We start from the raw sequence: 20,044 nt of genomic DNA, 5'->3' as shown, positions 1-20,044 counted from the left end.
TTAATTAATTTTAACATACATATTTACAAAAAAATATAATAATTTAAAAGTCAAAGATCAAAGACAAACATAAATCCGGCAGAGTATAAAAAATGTTCTAGATTTAAATGATCTAAAATGACAAAGATAAATAGTTCGTTTTTATTATATAGGAAATGAGATTTTTATATATATATAATCTATACCGATTTTAATTTTTATTTAGTAACTTAAAATTGTACATCAAAATAGTTTTACATTTGCTAATAATAATGAAACAGCTGTCCAATAAAAAAAACAGATTAAAAGTACAAACATAGAGTCACATAAGAAGTACCGTTTAAAATGTCAGCAATGAAGATCACATGTTTTTTTCAAAGAAATAAAAAAATGCTTATTGTTTAATTACATACATCCTGGAACATATATTTAAAAAAAAAAGAGATTACAAATGATACAAGTAAAAAAGGTTCAACATATACAGCCAACCCTTGTTTTTAATTTAATTTTATACTTTACATCGGACTCAAAATGTGACATCATGTTCAAACTTTGAAATTTGATGAAAGATATTTTAAAAATGATATAATTAACATTAAAATTTTTTTTCTTAATATGAATAAAACGTCACTTCATAATAATTAACAGTCAAGTCACCGCGACTATCGAACTGTAATATTTAATATTGTTAGGAAAAATATTAATCTATTATTGATTATTGATCTTATTTATTTTTATCTCACCTGTAATTAATAATATGAATGTTTCTTTTCATTATACTTTAGACATTCGCTCGTGACTGCTGTGTAGGAGTTAGCACTGTCAACCTGGATCTTTACTACGAGTTCGTAACTACAAATTATATACAGAGTAGTATCAATTTTTTAAATTATATTTTATATTATTATCTGTATTTTATTTGACAATGCAAACTTGTAGTAAGAATACTGAGCACAAGTATTTTTAATAATAATATATTACATTGGTACATCTTTATATGTAGAAAAAAAAAATAACTGTCAATGTCTAGGTTGACGTTACAAACCCTTATTAGATAACGCAGCTATAAAGTTATTACGTTAAATAATATTGTAACATAAATAAAATGGTTACACTTACATCGGTAATTAAAAAATACATACATTAAAACATCGCTGGCACCACATAGATATGGTAATTCAACGTTAAAACTAATTGGCACACGTTCACAATGAATCACTAGCAAAACTATTCCTATTTTAAAAATACTAAATTAAAGAGGTTTTAGTTTTTAAATTAAGGCTGAATGTGAAAAATCGCTATTAATTCTATATTATCTATGTACAAATTTAACATTTGATATGTGTCTTTATTGCGGTGGATTACGTGTAGTACCGGTTTTATTAAAAATACTGTCTGGAAAAAAAACACATTTTATTATAAAAAAAAGAGCTACCATCACACATAGCTTTACTTATCATTCGTCTATATCTATACTATATTTACAAAATTCTCACAATCTTGAGTATTTCATAATTGCACTTTTGTTTTGCTGTCATCATAAACTAACAAGTTTTCTGTGTGGCAGTATTCATTTACCTTGTCTGTAGTTTAAAATATCAGTGGCACTGAAAACTTGACTTTAACATCCACTATTACGGATTGATTCGGAACTCAAAATATAATTCCTCTAATATGTCATCTATACAGCCGAATTCAAACTTATTTCAAATGTTGCTTACATAAAAAACTAGTTTTTTTTTTTAATTTTAACGTTAAGCGTCTTTAACAGAGCGACGCGGAGGTAGTGCGTGTGCTACTTTTTGATGTCGGGATCCATTTTTGTCTTGTCCATTGTCGACGACACCATCCCGCTCTGTGGATATAACTTGTCTAAATGCTTTAACGACTCGTTTAGGAAATTCTGCAAAAAAAAGTATACATGTCCCTTAGAAAATAATTAATTATAACAGTAATACATCTAAATATGAGAATGAGTATAATTTGTAACTGCAAATTTTTAAATGCAAACTTTTTCTGGTTTTATTTACATCTGTATTACGATTAGAACCTGAGTAATAGTAAAAAAAACAAACCTGTATGGCTGTCAGTGCGGCGACGATGGCCGGTCCACCGAAACCGTGTGATATGAGAGAGAAGTGTGTGAGGTGCCGCTGTATGGCCGGCTCCAAGAGGTGAGGGGGTCGCGTGTTACACAGAGGAGAACGGTCCTGGTTCAATAGGTCCATCACCTCCTTCACCACCTTCAAAGAAATTATATTGGAGACGTCATATTCAAGAATACCAATTCGCAATGTAATGTTGGTAGCGCATGGCTTTTCGTTTATGTCATTAGTGACACTAATGACACTAATGTGACATTGTCATATTGTTGTTAATTTTTGAATGATTAAAAGTCAAGAACAGTTCCAACAACGAAATAGTTAATAAACATAAACAACATCACATGTTTATTGACAACATATATGTATGTGAATTAATTGAAAAGAAAATATGTTTGTATGCGAATGAATGCAATTCATTGAGTGAATGCGTTGTTTGAGTCAGTGACTGTCTGTTACCTGTTTGGTGGCGTGTAACAGGTCCCTGCGTCGTCTGGCGTCGTGTTCAGCGTATTGTCTCGCAAGGTATTCCGCGAGCGCTCGGGCCGGGAACTCAGTCTCGCAGACGTAACCAAAATCACGCGCCAAATGAACAGCCTCGGCTGTCAAATTACGTAATATTTAATACAGACAATCAATTAATTTGGATATATTATTTTTATGAACGTGTGTCAGATTCTGTCAGAATTGTTTTCTATGCTGTAAGATGGAATATGTATTTTTTTAAATTGTACTTCTCCAGTTATAGGAATGAATTTCGTTTACACTCATAAGTAAGCCCTTGTTAAGTTTTTTGTAACGTGTCGTACTCTCAAAATAATAATTACAACGCGTCCAAGTGGGACGCCATTATTGTTCGTACCTTCTACTAATGAAGTGAGTAGCGTCACGTTAGCCGCTTTCCGTCGCCCCGCTGGAAGGTTCAGACCGATTTTCTCTAGTTTTTCCCTAAGTAACCTACCGCCATTTTTGCTTTTTGCTCTGAAAAAAAAAAAATGTATATGTCAATGAAAAAAAAAATTATAAGATCGATCCTGCTTCAAATAAATAAATGTTGAGTCAAAAAAAATACACTCTTATTTATTTTAATTAGCGTTTTGCATATAAATATATAAATAGTGAACAATACAGTTAATTTGAGTCTATTATTCGTGTTGCCGGTCGGACACCATTGTTGCCGCACTTAAAAAACGAAGAGACATGTCAATTAAAGATAGCGGGAAACACGACCGACCTCCATATTATGACATGTTGATACTTAACGAGTGGAATTTGTGTTTTGATTTGATTCGAAACTCATTTTTTATTCATTACTATATTATATTTTTTACTTATTCAATCTTTTTGAACCTCGACGGTTTTTCCTTCTCATTTTAATTCAAACTTAAGTGAAAGATACGAAAGAGTGTTTATGTAAGTATTATATGTATTTGCAATTGTTTCCAAAAAACGTTGTAATATGTTTTTTTAAATAAGAAATTTTAATAAATAACAGTTTTGATTTGAAAATTTTAGATGTTGTTTTTTTTTAAATCACAGACATGTTGAATATAATTTATGTGTGTATTTAAAGTTAAAATTTACCGCTACCAGTCGCTAGATGGTGTTGCAATATATAAACTGGCGTTTAACATACGCAAAGTCGTAATATAAAGATATTGTATTAAATTTATATTTAACAAGTTAAAGTTTAAGTTAAAAAATTGTAATGAAGAACCGATAAAATATATACCGTTTTTTATAATTTAAATTATTGCCTAGCTTAAAAATATACATCTATATAAATTAATAAATTATTAAGTATAATTTTAAATAACGATTATTCAAACGTAACCTCCGCTCCGCCCTCCCCGGGATAATAACCTCAATTTAACAAACCAACGTCTGGGATCTTCCCCTACAAATGGAATGCAAGCGAATACTTCGCATTCATTAATGAATATACGAATTTAAACCTCTCAATACACTATCAGAGAATTATATTATAACAACCAAAAAGTTTATGATTCGAGCAAAAGAAAAAAAAATTTAAGAGTTCCAAATTTAAAAATGAAGTTTCAAATCATATATTTTTATGAACGAAACCAAAACAAACATATCAAAGCCATCAAAATATTGCGAATAAGCGTTGTATTTTCACACGACAGCTTAACAACTGACAAAAGATAAGTACAAAGCTAACGAGCCGATGTAACCAATAACAGATGATTAATAGAAAGTTGCGGCGGAATACAATTGTACCGTTTGTATTTTTGTTCGTTATATTTTAAAATTCGAACTAATTTATATTAAGAAGAAAAAGAATATTCATTGTGTCAAATGTCAATGACATTATGTACATTGAACATATTCGTTATTCGAAATTTAATTTTTTTTATATTATCAGTTGACAGCGTTATTGTTGACGTATTAAACTTATCTAGAGACGACTGCTGTGTATCACAGAATATAACCCTAAATAAGCTTTGAAATACGTCATTCCTTAACGGGTAAAGGAAATTGGATTTTGTCTATTTGGAATAAATATCTTTTTCGCTTGACTTTCCAATAATTAGGCGTATGTTTTTAATAATGTTAAAAACTTTTTCTATTGCATCCTTTTGTAGTTTAATTGGATTTTTTAAGTCATTGACATTGATTCAAATACGTCAGTACTGAAGCCAGCAATTACAGCTCTAATAGCTTTCATTACGGTCGAACTGATATATATTTTTTTTATGTAAACTTTTTTGTCACAACTGCTACATCCGGTTTCTCATTTATTTAAATTTAGAATAAGTTTAGATACACGTAAAATTATTATATCTATATACATGTAGCAAATGTTATCATACAAATATAATAATATTCGTATATTTTATATAATGTTATTGCGAGTTTAACATGTCTGTTTCTATGTAACTCATAAATTCTGTGACGTAGAAAAATTTTTTAGAAAGACATTGTAGTGCCAGTCAATTTTTTGTACAAACGACAGTTCGTCGCGTGTGTGCAATTATTTTTTTTCAAATGACACTATCGCGAAAATTTTATAGTAATTCAAACATAGCAGTGTTCAAAATTTTCCTAAATAATCCAACGGCTAGTATTTTTTTTTAGTAAATGAGAGCATTTTTAACCATGTAGCTCTTGAGATAATTTTACTTGGCGTTTGATTTTTGAATTGGACGTGAATTTAACTTAAAATTCAGTTTTATAACGTTTGAAATAAGTAATTGTTAACATATTATCATATGTTCACTTTTCTTTATGTTATATGTATAGCCTTATTTCACGTTAAGAACATATATGTATATATATATATTAGTTATTGCCCGAGACTTCGTCTGTGTTAGTTTCGGAATTAGTATGATATAGCCGAATGCTGAATTACTGGCAGTAAATAGGCAGATTTTGGATTTGATTAAGTTATTTTGTTTTTTTTTTCCGATCAAATCGACAGAAACTCAGAAAGTATCCCATATCCATCTCCTGGTAATCTACTCACAAATTTTCAGCCAAACCCGTACAGCCGTTCTTGAGTTATAAATAGTGTAACTCATACGACTTTTTATATAAAGTGATTGTTTTAAAGAGGTCGGTCAAGTGCTAAGATCTCTTTTCTAACGCTTATTTTTCTTTGTCATAGTTACTACAATGTATCTTTAACTTATTTTTATTGACATGATAAATAATATCATCACAATACAAAGTATGTCGTCTAACCTTCTCAGTACACCTCCAAGTAGTGACGCGTTCAGGCACTCTGGTGGTGAGAGCCTTCGCTGGACCTCGGCGACGGTGACCTTGTACTTGCTGGTCGAAGACAGGAGAGAGAGTCTCCCTGGTACAGAGCAGAACACGTCGCTGGGGGCGCAGGCACCTGTCCCTACATCGCGGGCTTTCATTGCTGGGTGGAAAACATTGTCTATGGTACTCTATGATATGTCTATGAGTACTGACCTTGACTGCCTATGGTATGTTGTCATTTTTTTTATTTTTATAGAGATGCTTTCATACCTTTTTAATAATCATAAAATTTCTCAAAGATGTTTTAGAACAAAAAATTGCAACTTATATAAATTAATGTATTTAATAAAATTCGTATGAAAGTATTTTTTAGAAATCGAATACCGGCTGCTTTTGAATTTGGAATACCGACAACGGCTCTTAACAATTATCGCCACGCCCCAAACATGAGCGCAGCGTGAACGCAATTTCCATTATAATATTGTATTATGGGAGCCCTAATACAATAAACATTACTGTGTCATTAGCCGTGCAACATGCTGGCTAGTTAACACCATGGCGCTTTTAAAAAAAAGAATATTACCACGGATAAGTTTTTATTACAAATATATTAATGGCCAGCACCTTTTTTATTTAATATACTTTTTTTTTTATCAACGGCCAGTATTATTACTTTGTATGTATTAAATTTAAGCAAATAATATGTTTTAAATTAAGTATGTTATTATAAAACATGATACAGATCACCTTCTTCTTTTTATTTGACGGACGATAAAATCTACAATTTCGTATGATTAAACACACTTGTATTACAAATCAATCAATGCTATAAAAAACCGTATGAAATCTTTCACTCAATTAACCGGTATAAAAAACAAGTCGCATCTCATTTCCGTATCCGACCTACGCTATTTAAATATCTTATGATTGATCGATACTTTTATTTCTTTGAATCGGTCAGTTGAATGAGATTTTTTTTCGATTCGAGAGATAACTGGGATCTAATTATTGTGTATCTTCTAGGCCATCGTTAATATATCGATTTTATCATTGAAATATTTGTATCTAATAGTAAGAGATGTTTATTAATTTAATATAAAAACTTACTTTTTAATAAAGGAAGGTCGGTCATGAAGCCCGTCGTATCGTCCATGCCTGCATTCTATAAAAAAAAAAACGAGAAATGTGAGAAGGTTCTTTATGAGTTATTTACTCAATCTTCTGAAAAAATTCCAAAGATACAGAAAGGTCTTTAATCCGTTAAGTTTATTAAATTCTTAGCATGAACTATATTTTTTTTACATTATTGAGTATCGAAAAGTATTGCGATTTTATTAAACGAAGTTCCATTTTATTTTCATTTAACTTTTTAACAACTAGCAACACTTCTGAAAGTATGTATGTATATATAAAGATGTCTAGGGTCGTGATATTTTTTATTTAAAATACACTAATATATGATACGACATTTAAAAAATAGCTATAGAATGTTTACCGCGTTAAAATAAAAACTTTTTTAAACATACAAAAATTGCTATAAAAGAATTTTGTTACTACTAAGTCTTATTATCTGTACATCATCAGGGATAGTGCGAAACCGCGTAACTAGCATGAACTATTTCCGGAATATGGAAGTTTATTACTTAATAGTTATCTAAATTTATTGAACAGTGAATAGTTTACGAGTTTAATTCATTAATCATTGTGAAAGAAATCACCAAATAGGTAATTATTTAGAAAATCATTACGTTTAAACATTCCTCTGTCAATCTGTATCTCATGCGGTAATGAGAAAATTATCCAATGCTAGTTACGCGGATTTTGTACTGCATCTGATGATATATATAAGGACTTTAAGACATTCAAAGAATAATCTCATCTCAGAAGAAATCTCATATAAAATTACTACCTGTGTCTCGTCCGTGTGTAACGCGTGATGAAGGGCGAGGTCGTGTTGCTCCCGGGCTCCGTAGTCCGTCCTCCTGTCGTAACTGAATCCACCGTGAGGTAGCTGATTGATTGAACAGCAATATATTAAAGATTTGACCTTTAACCTTCGTTATATAGCACGTACTACATAGCTATAGAGTTCGTTCGTTACGAAAACCTGAATACTAACCGTATATAGTTCGACTGTGGACTTTTAGTAAGACTAAATTGTTTTAAATATTCATAGTAACTTTAAGAAAACTTCGATAGTTTTAAACTAAATATTTTTTTTATTCATATAATAACCTGTATTCATTGGTAATGTTTATACTGTAAGTATTTGGTTTTAAACTATTTGTATTATTAAAATATTGCTGACTTTATCTTAGTAAGTGAAATGTACGAGTTTGTATGACTTTTGTATTGAATAGAAAATATAAATTAATTAGTAATAATCTAATGCAGTCACGGTCGAAGGCTTGTTAACACAAGAAGCGAGTGACTCGCTTCATTACTAACTGTACGTCATTTAGTAAACAGTGCAGTAACTATAAAATGTTGACAGTCATTAAAGCGGATATATAATTAATTGTCTCTAACAATTAGTTGAATAAACCCGATTTTAACTTGAAACTCGTTACGAATAGTTTCCTGTTTTTCTTTCCCAACTCTTCACACGATAATATCAACGTATTTATATGAGTTATAACTGGGGACTGTTGGTATTGAATTTGAGGGGCTTTCGTAGGAAGATTACTTATAGAATTGATGTTACAATCACGAAGCGCTTCATCGCTATAACATATCTTAGCCTTGATATATCCGAGTCCATAAATACAAGCGTTTCATGGGCTCCCATTGTCGTGGAGCGGATATTTGCTGAACATTATTTACTTAATCTATCGAAGTACGGCATTGTTAAGAATTCTAAGGCGTTTGCTTTAAGACGGACGATATACAGCGGGTTCGTACTGAGTTGGGTGATTCAACTATAATAAACTATTTTCAAGATTGCGTTTCAGTTATAGAAAATGTTTTGTGGAGTTTAAAGTTATCGCTGTTGATAATTTGATTTGTCTGATGGTCTACTACTATACATGGTCTACTTTATACATTCTTACATACCATCAATATATTTTGGTGCTCGTGAGAAAATGTAGCTGGTTTTAAACTACAATAAGTTCAAAACTAGGAGAATTCCCCAACCTAGCATTTTAATATCAATATAAAGCGGTTTTAATTCAGTTATATTTCCCATGAATGTTATTAAAATATTGGGTTATTCAGTTCATTTTTAAGGAAGTCGAAATAATAATTAGACGGTCAATTCTTATCTATGACGCGGAATGTTTGGTTTAAGATAGCAATTTCGATCAAAGATTTAATATAATAACATTACTGAGGGTGAAGTATGCCAAGACTGCGGCTGAGGAACGCGGGGTGGGAGACGTGTATGAATATTGATGGGATACGAAATACTATATCTGTTTGCATGTTTGTTACATTAAAGATACTAATACATATGTTTATAGAAATTTTGTATTGGAGGACATTGAGCAGAAAATTTTAATATTTTCTTTACTATATTGACGAAAAATTATTTGTATATTAAATTCCCTGTATTTTTAAAAACTTGAGATTTTTATTGTATTTCTATATATTTAATATAAACCTATACTTTTAGTGGCATCCGATTGGTGGCTTCATGTGGGTATGTATATATTTGTATGGTGGTGAACGTACGTGGTGGGAGTGTACGTCGTGATGGTCTCTATGATGTCTGAGATGGGGAGGCTCGTGTCCGTGGTGTCGTGGTAGGAGCTGCTGCGGCGCGTAGTGCTGCCCGTACTCCGGACCACCAGAATACTCCATGCCATGGCTCTGGGAGGAACATTAAACAGATCGTTATATACCGCTCATAACTATAGTAGCAGTTTTTAATACTAAATGTACTTAGTCCAAGCTTGCATGATGCATCGTTATAATAGCAAGCGTTTCCCATTTTTCATTTACTAACCTACGTTCATACTATATTATACCATTTAAGAATAAAATACTGTTAAAGTTCCGTATGTAGTCACGATGTCGACTTGGACTAAGTGAACAAACGGTAACGGCAAGTGGGTGCTATAATTAGAATTTCGGGTTAAAAGTAAGTAAAATATGATTTAAATAATCAATTTATGAACTCCATATAACTGGATTATTAGTCCCAATAACCGCAAACAGCATACACAGTTAAATTGTGTGCATTAATTGTAGATGGTAATATAATTTTTGCATGAGGCAACACTTCATATATACGAATGGCATAATAAAAACTTTTTCAACATGAAATTTTTTAATACCTATATGCTAGTATTTTTCTGGTATATATATGTATGTATGTGTGTACGTCTGTATACCTGTTGTTGGTGGTGCGGGCTCGCAGGATGTGCGCTAGGGGCGAAGGGCGGCGGGAAGTATGGCGGCTGGAAGTCGGCGAGCGAGGGTTGAGCGCCGCGGAAGCCTCCGCCGCCCAAACCCAGCCCGCCGCCGCCCAGACGCTCCTGTTGACAGACATTACGTTTTAAGATATATAGACATCGATTATACGTGATTACATATTAGTAATAATGGATGCTCTTGTAAATGTGAAGGTTCTGATGATTGAGTTCCATTCTGAAGTTTCCCTTTAATAAACGAAAGATCAGTGCAGAGCATCACGACAACACCACTTGATATATGTCAATAAAATTTACGAGACTTAACTTCTTAGTCCCTTGGCTATCAGGTGAATGACGTCTTCTTGCATGAAATTATGGCTTTAAATATGATTTTATAACCAGGCGTGTTCAGTAACCTGTTGTTTTTTCGAACAGAATAATCTTAATTTCTATGTTTGTACTGCAATTTAATATTTATCAAACAAAACTGAGTCACTGAACTGTGAAGTTACACACGAACAGATAGAATAAGTTTTTAAAACACTGTTCCCAAATTTTTATGTGTTACCAGTAAGCTCATTTACGGCGTAATTGAAATCTTTCTATATAATGATTGGTATTTTTATTAAAGAATTATAATTGAACGGCAACACAAATTACATAATAAAAACATTTACGCCCATAAATGATAGCAAAAGACAGAATAATTAAAAACTTTATTTATGAGCTGCATATCAAATTATTGGATTTAATTTAAAATAAACAAATATTTTTGATATAATCATTTATAAGGTACATTAATATAATATTTTATTTAATTTATTTTTATAATTTATTTTCAATTTTTTTTTTTAATTTCCACAAAGGTAAACAGCCAACAGCGCTCAGCTATGTTAATCGTGTAGCTTGGATTCCTTTCAAACAATGTTACCTATACAGAATATAGAAAATATTGTACAATAATCTCAGTAATTAGTCCACTAAATATAAAAAGTGTATTGTTATTAGATGAAGTCAATTATCTCAATTATTCGAACGTTTCAAATAACGTCGATGTTTCCTTTGTATTACTAAATGAAACGTCAGGTTGTGCTTCGATAGAGCTGATTATGAACATACTTATAAGCTATTAATGTCTTATCAAAAAAAAAAAAGAATAGAAGAGGACTTAATAAGTCGATATGGTTTCAAAATATTTTTGACGTATGTAGATAAAAAAATATAATATGACGTTGACATTGACTAGCCCGCCATTTTGAAAATATTGTGAAATAAATTTTTGTATTAATCAGTTTTTAAGTTGAAGATATTAATTAATAGTTCGTTATTATTTTAATTCATGGTTATTATTACAGTTTTTTCGTTAAATTTTATTTTTAGTGAAATAGATTACACGTACTACAAGTTTGTATCGGCAGACATACGAAACGTTTCGAGTTTGTCATTCAGTAACGTAAACTAATAGTATAATACGAGAAGATAAGAAGACAAGAAGTTAATAAGCGAAGTTAAAGTTCTATATGTAAGTGTGACTATTCAAACTCACTCTTGTCTTAACTATCATATAAGAATGAGCAGGAAAAATCTACTATAGCCCATTATTTATAGAAAAAGAAATATTTAAATATTAATTTATATATATATTATATACTTTAAAGGACATAGATACTAACTAGAACTTGGAAGAATGAGTTATGTATATATATATATATTATCCTACTTTGCTTATGAATGTGATAAATTAATTCGAAATCACTCCCAATATATTGTTATAATAGTTAATTTTGTTTTAATATCAAGCGCGTTATAATTTGACTACAACACGCGATGTGCGTATTATATTATATTATATTATATTTCTTATATCTTATTAGATAATTATTTCTATATTAATTTGAACGCAGTGGGTACGTTTGATTTTCATAGCGGCCGAGAAATTAGTATAGGTATACATATATAAAATAACTATTTTATATTGGAGATATAGAAGAAGTGTGGAGATTGATTTAGTGTGAAGGCATTTTACGATATATAATTAAACATTTGCTATCTTAGGCTGCGTCTACAAGATAGATTTAATTTTTAAATATGTATACAAACTTATAAATTTGTGAAAAAAACGTGAGCAGACTTATTACTGTCTCAGACTTGAATTACCTACTCCATGAGTGCGAAATTTCGTAATTTGTCGTCTTTTTGATATTGTGATAACTATCGTCTTATGTACACAGAACTTTGTTTGCGCTGATCTGTAGATTGAATTCTATAGAAGTGTATTATGTTGCTATCGTGTGCACCTACCATTATAGTTAGATGACAGTTAGAAGAGACTGAGAACTAATACTAAAACGTCTAAAAAAATTCGTCTCCGACATAAATTATTCCTTTATATTTTATATAGATGTATGGTTTATAAATAATAATAGAAATGTCTAGAAAAAAACAGGATATAGTTCACTGTATTTGTTATTACAAGTATAAAAAAAATTACCTATACTATATTTTTTTATAGAAATACAATCTTGAATCTATGGCACTGTTTTTAAGGTTGAATTTCATTAAATAGATCGCTATTTATTTCTGAACCAATTGTCAGATATCACTGACGAATATTAAGAATCTGTATACGTTACTGATCGGTAACCTTACCACACGTCAGTAACGTCAAACACACAGTTCGTAGTTTTTCATTCGTATAGTTGATGTCACATGTAAAGGTTTAATCATTCTAAGACTTTAAAACGTACCTATTCATTTAAATAAAACTAATATTTTGGGATGTACTAGAAGTTTTTTATTCTTTTAAAATCCACCCTCCCGAAGTTTCGATTACTTTGCATCAACCGTGATCACGGCCAGAAGCGGTGGAGATGTGATTTAATGTCAAAATATTAGTTCTATTTAAATATAAAGATTTATCGATGGAAAACTTTACACTACGCGTGTTTAGTTTGTTGGAAACCAGTCGTAAGTTTACTAGTCGTAAGATTTACTAATATTTTTTTTGCGCAACGCTACCGGATGTGGTTTAAACTAAACGGAGCGACCTCATGTGGTTTGAACTTAATTAATTTGACGTCTCGTAAGTCGCTTTTTGCCGCCTGTAAGTCGCCGTGATGGATTCGTCAATGATAAAATATTCTATTCGCTTTAATTTTTAAAATTACTTATATATATATATATATATATATATATATATATATATATATATGTGCTCGAAATACTATAAATTAAATTTTTAATTAAGGAATTAATGGAAAAATTGTCGGCACGACTAAGATTCGAATCCGGGACGTTTCGTATCAACTCATATTAATATTTTATTCAATTAATAATATAAATTTCTTGAATATTTTTAATATATATATATATATATATATATATATATATATATATATGCGTTGTATTATCTATCAAGTTAGCAGCTAGTTTAATAAAACGAAGCTTTCGTTCTTAAAATGTTTTGAAATCAGTCCACAATATACAGCCACAGAACAAGTATGTAATGTTATTATAGATTTCATTAAATTAATGTTCCGAAAGCATCGTTTCGTAACTGCTCTGTGAGATTTATGTTGCTCTAATAACGCTGTCAAATTCTCGCATTGACACATATTGTAATAAGTACCTACGTATTTCACTTACTTTCATATTAGTAATAAAACCGAGTAACGAAACATGTTTTGGTTAGTGAGAATTATTTTAATAAATGTAACCTTACTCCGTGTTTATGTGTTCGAACGTAAAACAGATAGTTTATAGTTTATACTTATATACGAAATGAATGTTAAGATTTATTAATGGAATACTACATACTGTATTTAGCTTCAGTATTTCAGCTTGTGGTAATTCTATGAAAGCTTCTATTTTTACTCGTTATACGCTATTTTATATACAATAAGTAAAAACACGATACGAATAACAAAAATAATTACGTTTATGACACCGCTGTATTACACCGGGTTGCTGTAGTGTTGTAATGATTCTTCCGATAACTATCGATGATCGATATACGTTCAATACACAGTTATAAATATCAATCAATCAAATAACATTGGTATGCGTAATCTAGCTATTACAATGAAATGTAAATTGCTGGTCCCATTAACATATGAGATCAACAAAAATCATTTATAATCAACTAGTTATTTATACAACATCATTGACTAAATGATCGTTCAGAATTTCGAATGAAAGAATTTTCGTAATAGTATTTCAATAGTGATATATGATTAATTTTTTTTTTGTCTCAGTGACGTATTTTTAATCTGTAATTTTATTTTCACGCGCCAAATTAGTTTTGTGAATATGACACTAGGAATTTATGGTACGTCAAATGAGTTGATATATTTTTATATAATTTACCACAAAAATTAAATTACGACTATTTTATTTAATGATAGCGTATTTTTTATTATAAAAAAAGGATTCAAATGATCTGAATGTTTGTTGAATAATACAGAAGATATTGACGATAGAAAATTATGAAATATCGTAAAAATTCCTACAAACATATACATACCTACTTCTTTACGTCACATATTTAGGTATAATTATAAAAGTAACCTCAAAATGACGGACTAATTTGGGTTTGAAAAAAATGATTTATATCTTTATTTCGTTATTTAAATAAATCGACGGGAACTGTGAATGATTTATTGAAGAATTCATTCATGTGATCAAAGAAGTCTATCCGATTTCTGTGACGGACATGTTAATAAAAAAATCCTGTCTCATCAATAAAACAATCACATCAGAGTATGAATAATTCATATATAATTAAGCCACAACTACTTTACAACAAAATACTATTATTAAAATTTAAGTAAAAAGAGGATATATTATATATATTCTGTATGGAATCAATATATTTTTAATATCTCACCTGGATCTCTATCACGCTAGATAAATCAACGTACGCCAGCTCTGTTTCGATGTCTTCAATGTAATACAACACTTGTAAAATGTGAAAGCTGATAAAAATATTTAAATTCTACATTAACATCATGCCGTACAAGAACTGGCCTTCAATGGCGGGAGATTCCGGCTGCCTCGGTAGGCTATTACACACAAATTGCTCTAAACCTGTAACGAATTAAACTAACCGATACAAATTTATTGAATAATCGTTGTAATTATATAAACACGTGTGCTCTAAATATAAATTAATTATTTTTCTTTTTCTCTCCGACTATCGATAAAAGCAATCAACGTGGAGGCGCAACTCTAATTCTTTATTAGTTATGCAAATAACGTCATAAAATCCGTTCCCGATATCAGATTGCGATGTTTGTTATAATAAAGAAAAAAAACTATTATGATTGAAACTATAAAAAATAATAATAAAAAATTCTGATTGATAATTGTTTTATAATTAAATTGTATTGAACCTTTTACTCGAAATATAACGATTTACCGTTACTTTGACAGTGAGATCTCCGAAGCGATTTTCTAGTAACTGACGTTATTATACTCATAAATTGATTATTACACACAAGTTCAAACTCATTTATTATTGATATACGTGTTAGATAACTTTAAAATTGAACTGATACAGTAAAACTATGAGGATATTACTAGTTTTAGACGTATTTTTTCGCGCGGTTTTTACTACGTGAGCGCTTCGTCAGCGACCTTGTGGCCGCGCCGCGTGTCGCAGACTGCCGAGGGCGGTGGTGTTAGCTACTACGTGAACTAGAACCCTTCATTCAAGCCTTGTACGAGTCTCCTTACAATATATATATATATGAAAATGATTAAAATTTTTGCTGTATAAATAATAATGGATGAATCTAACGAAACTTTCATTTCGTTAGTGTCAAAAAAAATTTTTTATGATAAGAATTATAATATTTTTTTATAAGTAGTCAACGAATTTACGCATCCTTTGCTATTCAATTGAGTTTTAATTGCGTTGTTTTGGTATTATTAAATATTATTGTTAAATATGAAATTAATTGATAAGAGCGTTTTTTTTTGTTTACTTAATTATTTCATTTCTAGTCGAGTTGAGTACGATTCTAGTTGTTATCGAGAATGCCAAGTAATAAAGAACCCCGCCCTGAGGCGATAACTAATTAGTTGGTACGTGCGATTGGTGATCACTGGACTGGAGATTATTTGTATTGTATTCCATATTACATTTTATACCCTATTACAATGCAATAAAGACGTTATTCTTGTTGGAAATATAATTTCACATCAATTAAATCATACCGCCTTCGACCGTCTGCTTAGATATGTAAAAAAGAATTATATTATTTTATATATTATTATATTAAAAAATATACAAAAAAATTCACAGCGTTACATATGGCAACACCGAAAAAGATGGAGTACGTAATTATTTCCTAATTCATTCACTTTTGTTCAATATCCGTTAGTCAGTCACCCTTCTGTATGCATTCCGCCCGAGGCTATTGGCTGAATACATATTAACATTATATACGAAGCGGAAAGGGATAGAATCGATAACTTTATGAGACGGATCCTATGTACAGTGACAGATTTCTTTAAAGAGTTTTCATAGATTATCAACACTGAATAGAAATTGTCTTTACTTTTTAAATTTTTATCGATAAGACAAACGTCACTTGTCTTATAACTCATTATTCTAAAAATGAATTCACTTCTGAAGTCAATAAACATGTCTACGACGCGAGAGGCAATATATATTTTTATTGCCATGGCAATAATAAATTATACCAAGTGAATTTTCATATTTAACTTCTGAATTAACGTACATAATATGTTTGGTTAAAAATAACGAGAAAAATTTACTTGCACAAGTGTTAAACAGATTTTAACTTTGATAAAAAAAAATCATTCGATAAATAATAAAATTACATTGAAACAAATAACGAAAAAGTGTACAAAATTTATTGCGACAGAAGTGTTTTTGAATAAAGAACGCGCCAATTTGTCAAGTTTGCCTCGGGCAAGATGGCGGGGTGCCATTGCTGGTTCCTCATCCGGAAATATGTATTCTATTTATCTAATCATGTTCTGAACTAAAAGCTAGCACCCTTGAAACTTTTGTTAGTTAATTTATTAAAATAATAAATCAATATAGTAGAGTGAGTATTTCGTATTCTCATATTCTGGGAGCGGTTGTTTAAGGTCAGACATAAAAAGAGATTTGTACATGATAATTGAATCCCGGCCGAGAAAGTTTATTGCATCGGTAACAACATAAAAATACCGTGGATTGTATAAGGAAGTCTTTAAAACGGACTCGCGTTTCGGATATGGTTGAATAAAACGCTTTCCAAATCAATGTGCTTTTTTTTTACTATGGCAACAGAAAATGTTTCAACAAAACGACAAATTCCAATAAGAATTTTCATTGACATTATTAGAGAAAACAAACGAATTTTTCTATCAGACTTCAATCGGTACAAATTAAATATTTAAATGTATAGATTATCGATGTGTTAATTTAATTAATTTCTTTTGTAATCTAATTATAGAGCTTTTCTTTAGATACGTGAAAGTTATCATTTGCGACCATCTTAAGGTCTGATATATTTTAGGTCCTGGGGTCACTGGGATAGTCGTGCACGCACGTTTTAGGACATTTGATTGTGATAACATATTGAAAACTAAATTCCATATTAAGAATAAAATAACTGTATATTGATGATATCTTCGTTATTAATTTCTTTGCATTCGTCGGTAACAAAGTGTTTTACTTATCCGAATACTTCAACAATATTAATTCAATAAAATATCTCACACGTTTTTAAATTACAAAGATAAAAGATAATGGACACCGTTACAAAACTTAAAATTAAATCTCATCCAGAACGTATCCAGTACGATACAATCTTAGCTCGCTTATTTTCATAATTATAAATTTAGTTTTCATCTTGAACAATTTTTGACAGACGCGCTGTGACAGGTGCTTTTATGTTCTGTGGTCATGGCTCCTATAGGTCAGAGATCAAAAGGTCCACGACCCTAACTCATGCTACCGCTCGACGAATAAACAAACTATGTTATTTCCTCAATCCATCGACAATGCTGCCAATCATCGCTACATAAACTCTATGCTGTTTAATTATATTCCTTCACAGTTGATCGGAATTTAATTCGAGAGAAAAAAAAAATACCTACAATACAAAATCGTCCATCATTTAATTCGGACACAGTCGGTTATAAAAATAGTTGTACTAAAATGGAGACATAAAAATATTTCATACCTTGATTACAGAGATTAATATGTTGATTGCAAAAACAGTTTAATTATAAAAAGAAAGCACAAAGGACGCCGGGCACCGTTATGTTCTTGGAAGTGATTGATTCTGTGGCCATTGTGGCCGGACTAGTGACGGCCATTTTGGATTTGATTAAATACTTATTTAGGTATCGCCGTCGCTATATTGGCTTTTGGAAAAAATATATGTTTGTATAATACGAATATATCGTTGTGCAATCAATCGTTATAAAAATAAAACTTTATCGATTTTTTTTTTATTTTGTGTGTCATTACAATGAAAATGATAATTTATGATTGTTTCCGCAAATAAGCAAAATCTTCTGTAATCGATTCCGGTTTACGAATAAAATAAATAAAGTATTTTTATTTTTAAACTGGTTTAAATTTGATTTTTTTTTTACAAAATGTTTAATAATTACAGAGGCGGCCATCTTTAACTTATTACAAAAGTAAACATTTATTTAATTGTGATTTCTTTCTACATTATATTAAAAAACTCAATACTTTCTATTGTGTTTCCCCACACTATAACGTTAGACGTTCAGATCAGAATTGATACAAAATTGCCAAATAATATAGAATTCTATTACAATGTAATAAAACCTAGTTATATATATTGACCACAGACTAATATGAGAATTATATCGTGATAAGAGTCAAATTGAATTAGGTATGAATAAGAAAATGACTGATATCCAATAATAAGGTAATAAAACAGAATCGCTACAAATCTAACATTATATAGGAATTTTATTGTTTTCAAACAAACTACTAAAAAAAAAAACACAAGAAAAAAATTCATAACCCTTTGACTTATAAGTACCAAGTAGGTCTTATATTTAATTAATCTGCTTTAAGCATGCAAGCAATGCACAATAAAAAAATCATCTCCTTTATATTAAAGTAATAAAAAAAAAAGCTTTCCTTATAATTCAAATTCCAAATTTGAAATTTCTAAATTATGAACCAATCGCCGCACCCATGTAATATATTTAATACACAATTATATTTGATCCACAAAAGTTCTAAATCAGGTTTAGGTATTGAGTAATATCGACTTTCTATATCGATTACATGCAAATCTCACCTTTATATATTATTAAACTCAATAGACATTTGTTTTGTATTTATTTCGCGCTATAAGATACCTTTTTGTTTGGCAGTGACGCAACTGGTGACGTCATCGAGTCATTAGTAGGCGAAATTGGGCTCACTATAAACGTAACAGAGCTTAGAATTGACTGAATGGTTTGATGTATTAAAATAAATATGAAATGTCGTCAGTAAATGAGTATTTTATAGGCCTACGTAGAGTTTTTCACTACTATGTTCGGTTAAAGACATATTTCACTGTTCAAAACATGTTTAAAACATTACAAACAAACTTCCATACTAACAATTAATTACAATATAGAATAATATGTACATATAATGTGTTATGGGTATACGAATTCTTATAATAAAACATTATATAATGAATAAAGCTTCAAGTATGAAAAAAAAAAATACATTCCGCTCCACACATTTCTGTCCTTAATACAATTTATATGAGCTAACAATAACAATGGAGTAGTCATTTTATTTCATATGTAAAACATTTCGCAAGACTTAAAGCAACATGCTCAGCGGTACATTTGAATCTCAGCTCCGTTGAATTTGAT

General features: G+C 30.3%; 1 protein-coding gene across 3 annotated transcripts in view; it reads right to left on the bottom strand.

Annotated features, from left to right (window-relative positions):
- Window positions 1–46: 46 nt before the first annotated feature.
- LOC116775247 (transcription factor AP-2-epsilon) overlaps window positions 47–20,044 on the bottom strand; it is a 33,518-nt gene continuing 13,520 nt past the window's right edge. Inside the window, exons 2-10 of one of the 3 annotated variants that reach the window (XM_032668101.2) lie at window positions 10,145–10,288; window positions 9,483–9,620; window positions 7,720–7,821; window positions 6,918–6,972; window positions 5,787–5,970; window positions 2,944–3,062; window positions 2,541–2,683; window positions 2,055–2,222; window positions 47–1,882 (exon numbers count right to left, since the gene is read on the bottom strand). In XM_032668101.2, coding sequence (XP_032523992.1) covers window positions 1,775–1,882; window positions 2,055–2,222; window positions 2,541–2,683; window positions 2,944–3,062; window positions 5,787–5,970; window positions 6,918–6,972; window positions 7,720–7,821; window positions 9,483–9,620; window positions 10,145–10,288 — 1,161 coding nt within the window. In that variant the 3' untranslated portion in view covers window positions 47–1,774. The remainder of the gene's footprint in view (window positions 1,883–2,054; window positions 2,223–2,540; window positions 2,684–2,943; window positions 3,063–5,786; window positions 5,971–6,917; window positions 6,973–7,719; window positions 7,822–9,482; window positions 9,621–10,144; window positions 10,289–20,044) is intronic. The other 2 variants (XM_032668103.2, XM_032668104.2) reach the window with 2 other exon arrangements.

Source organism: Danaus plexippus, chromosome 25 (genome assembly GCF_018135715.1).
Source record: "Danaus plexippus chromosome 25, MEX_DaPlex, whole genome shotgun sequence".
NCBI lineage: Eukaryota > Metazoa > Arthropoda > Insecta > Lepidoptera > Nymphalidae > Danaus > Danaus plexippus.
Note: the sequence above shows the minus strand (reverse complement) of the source record. Positions and strands in the feature narration are given on the sequence as shown.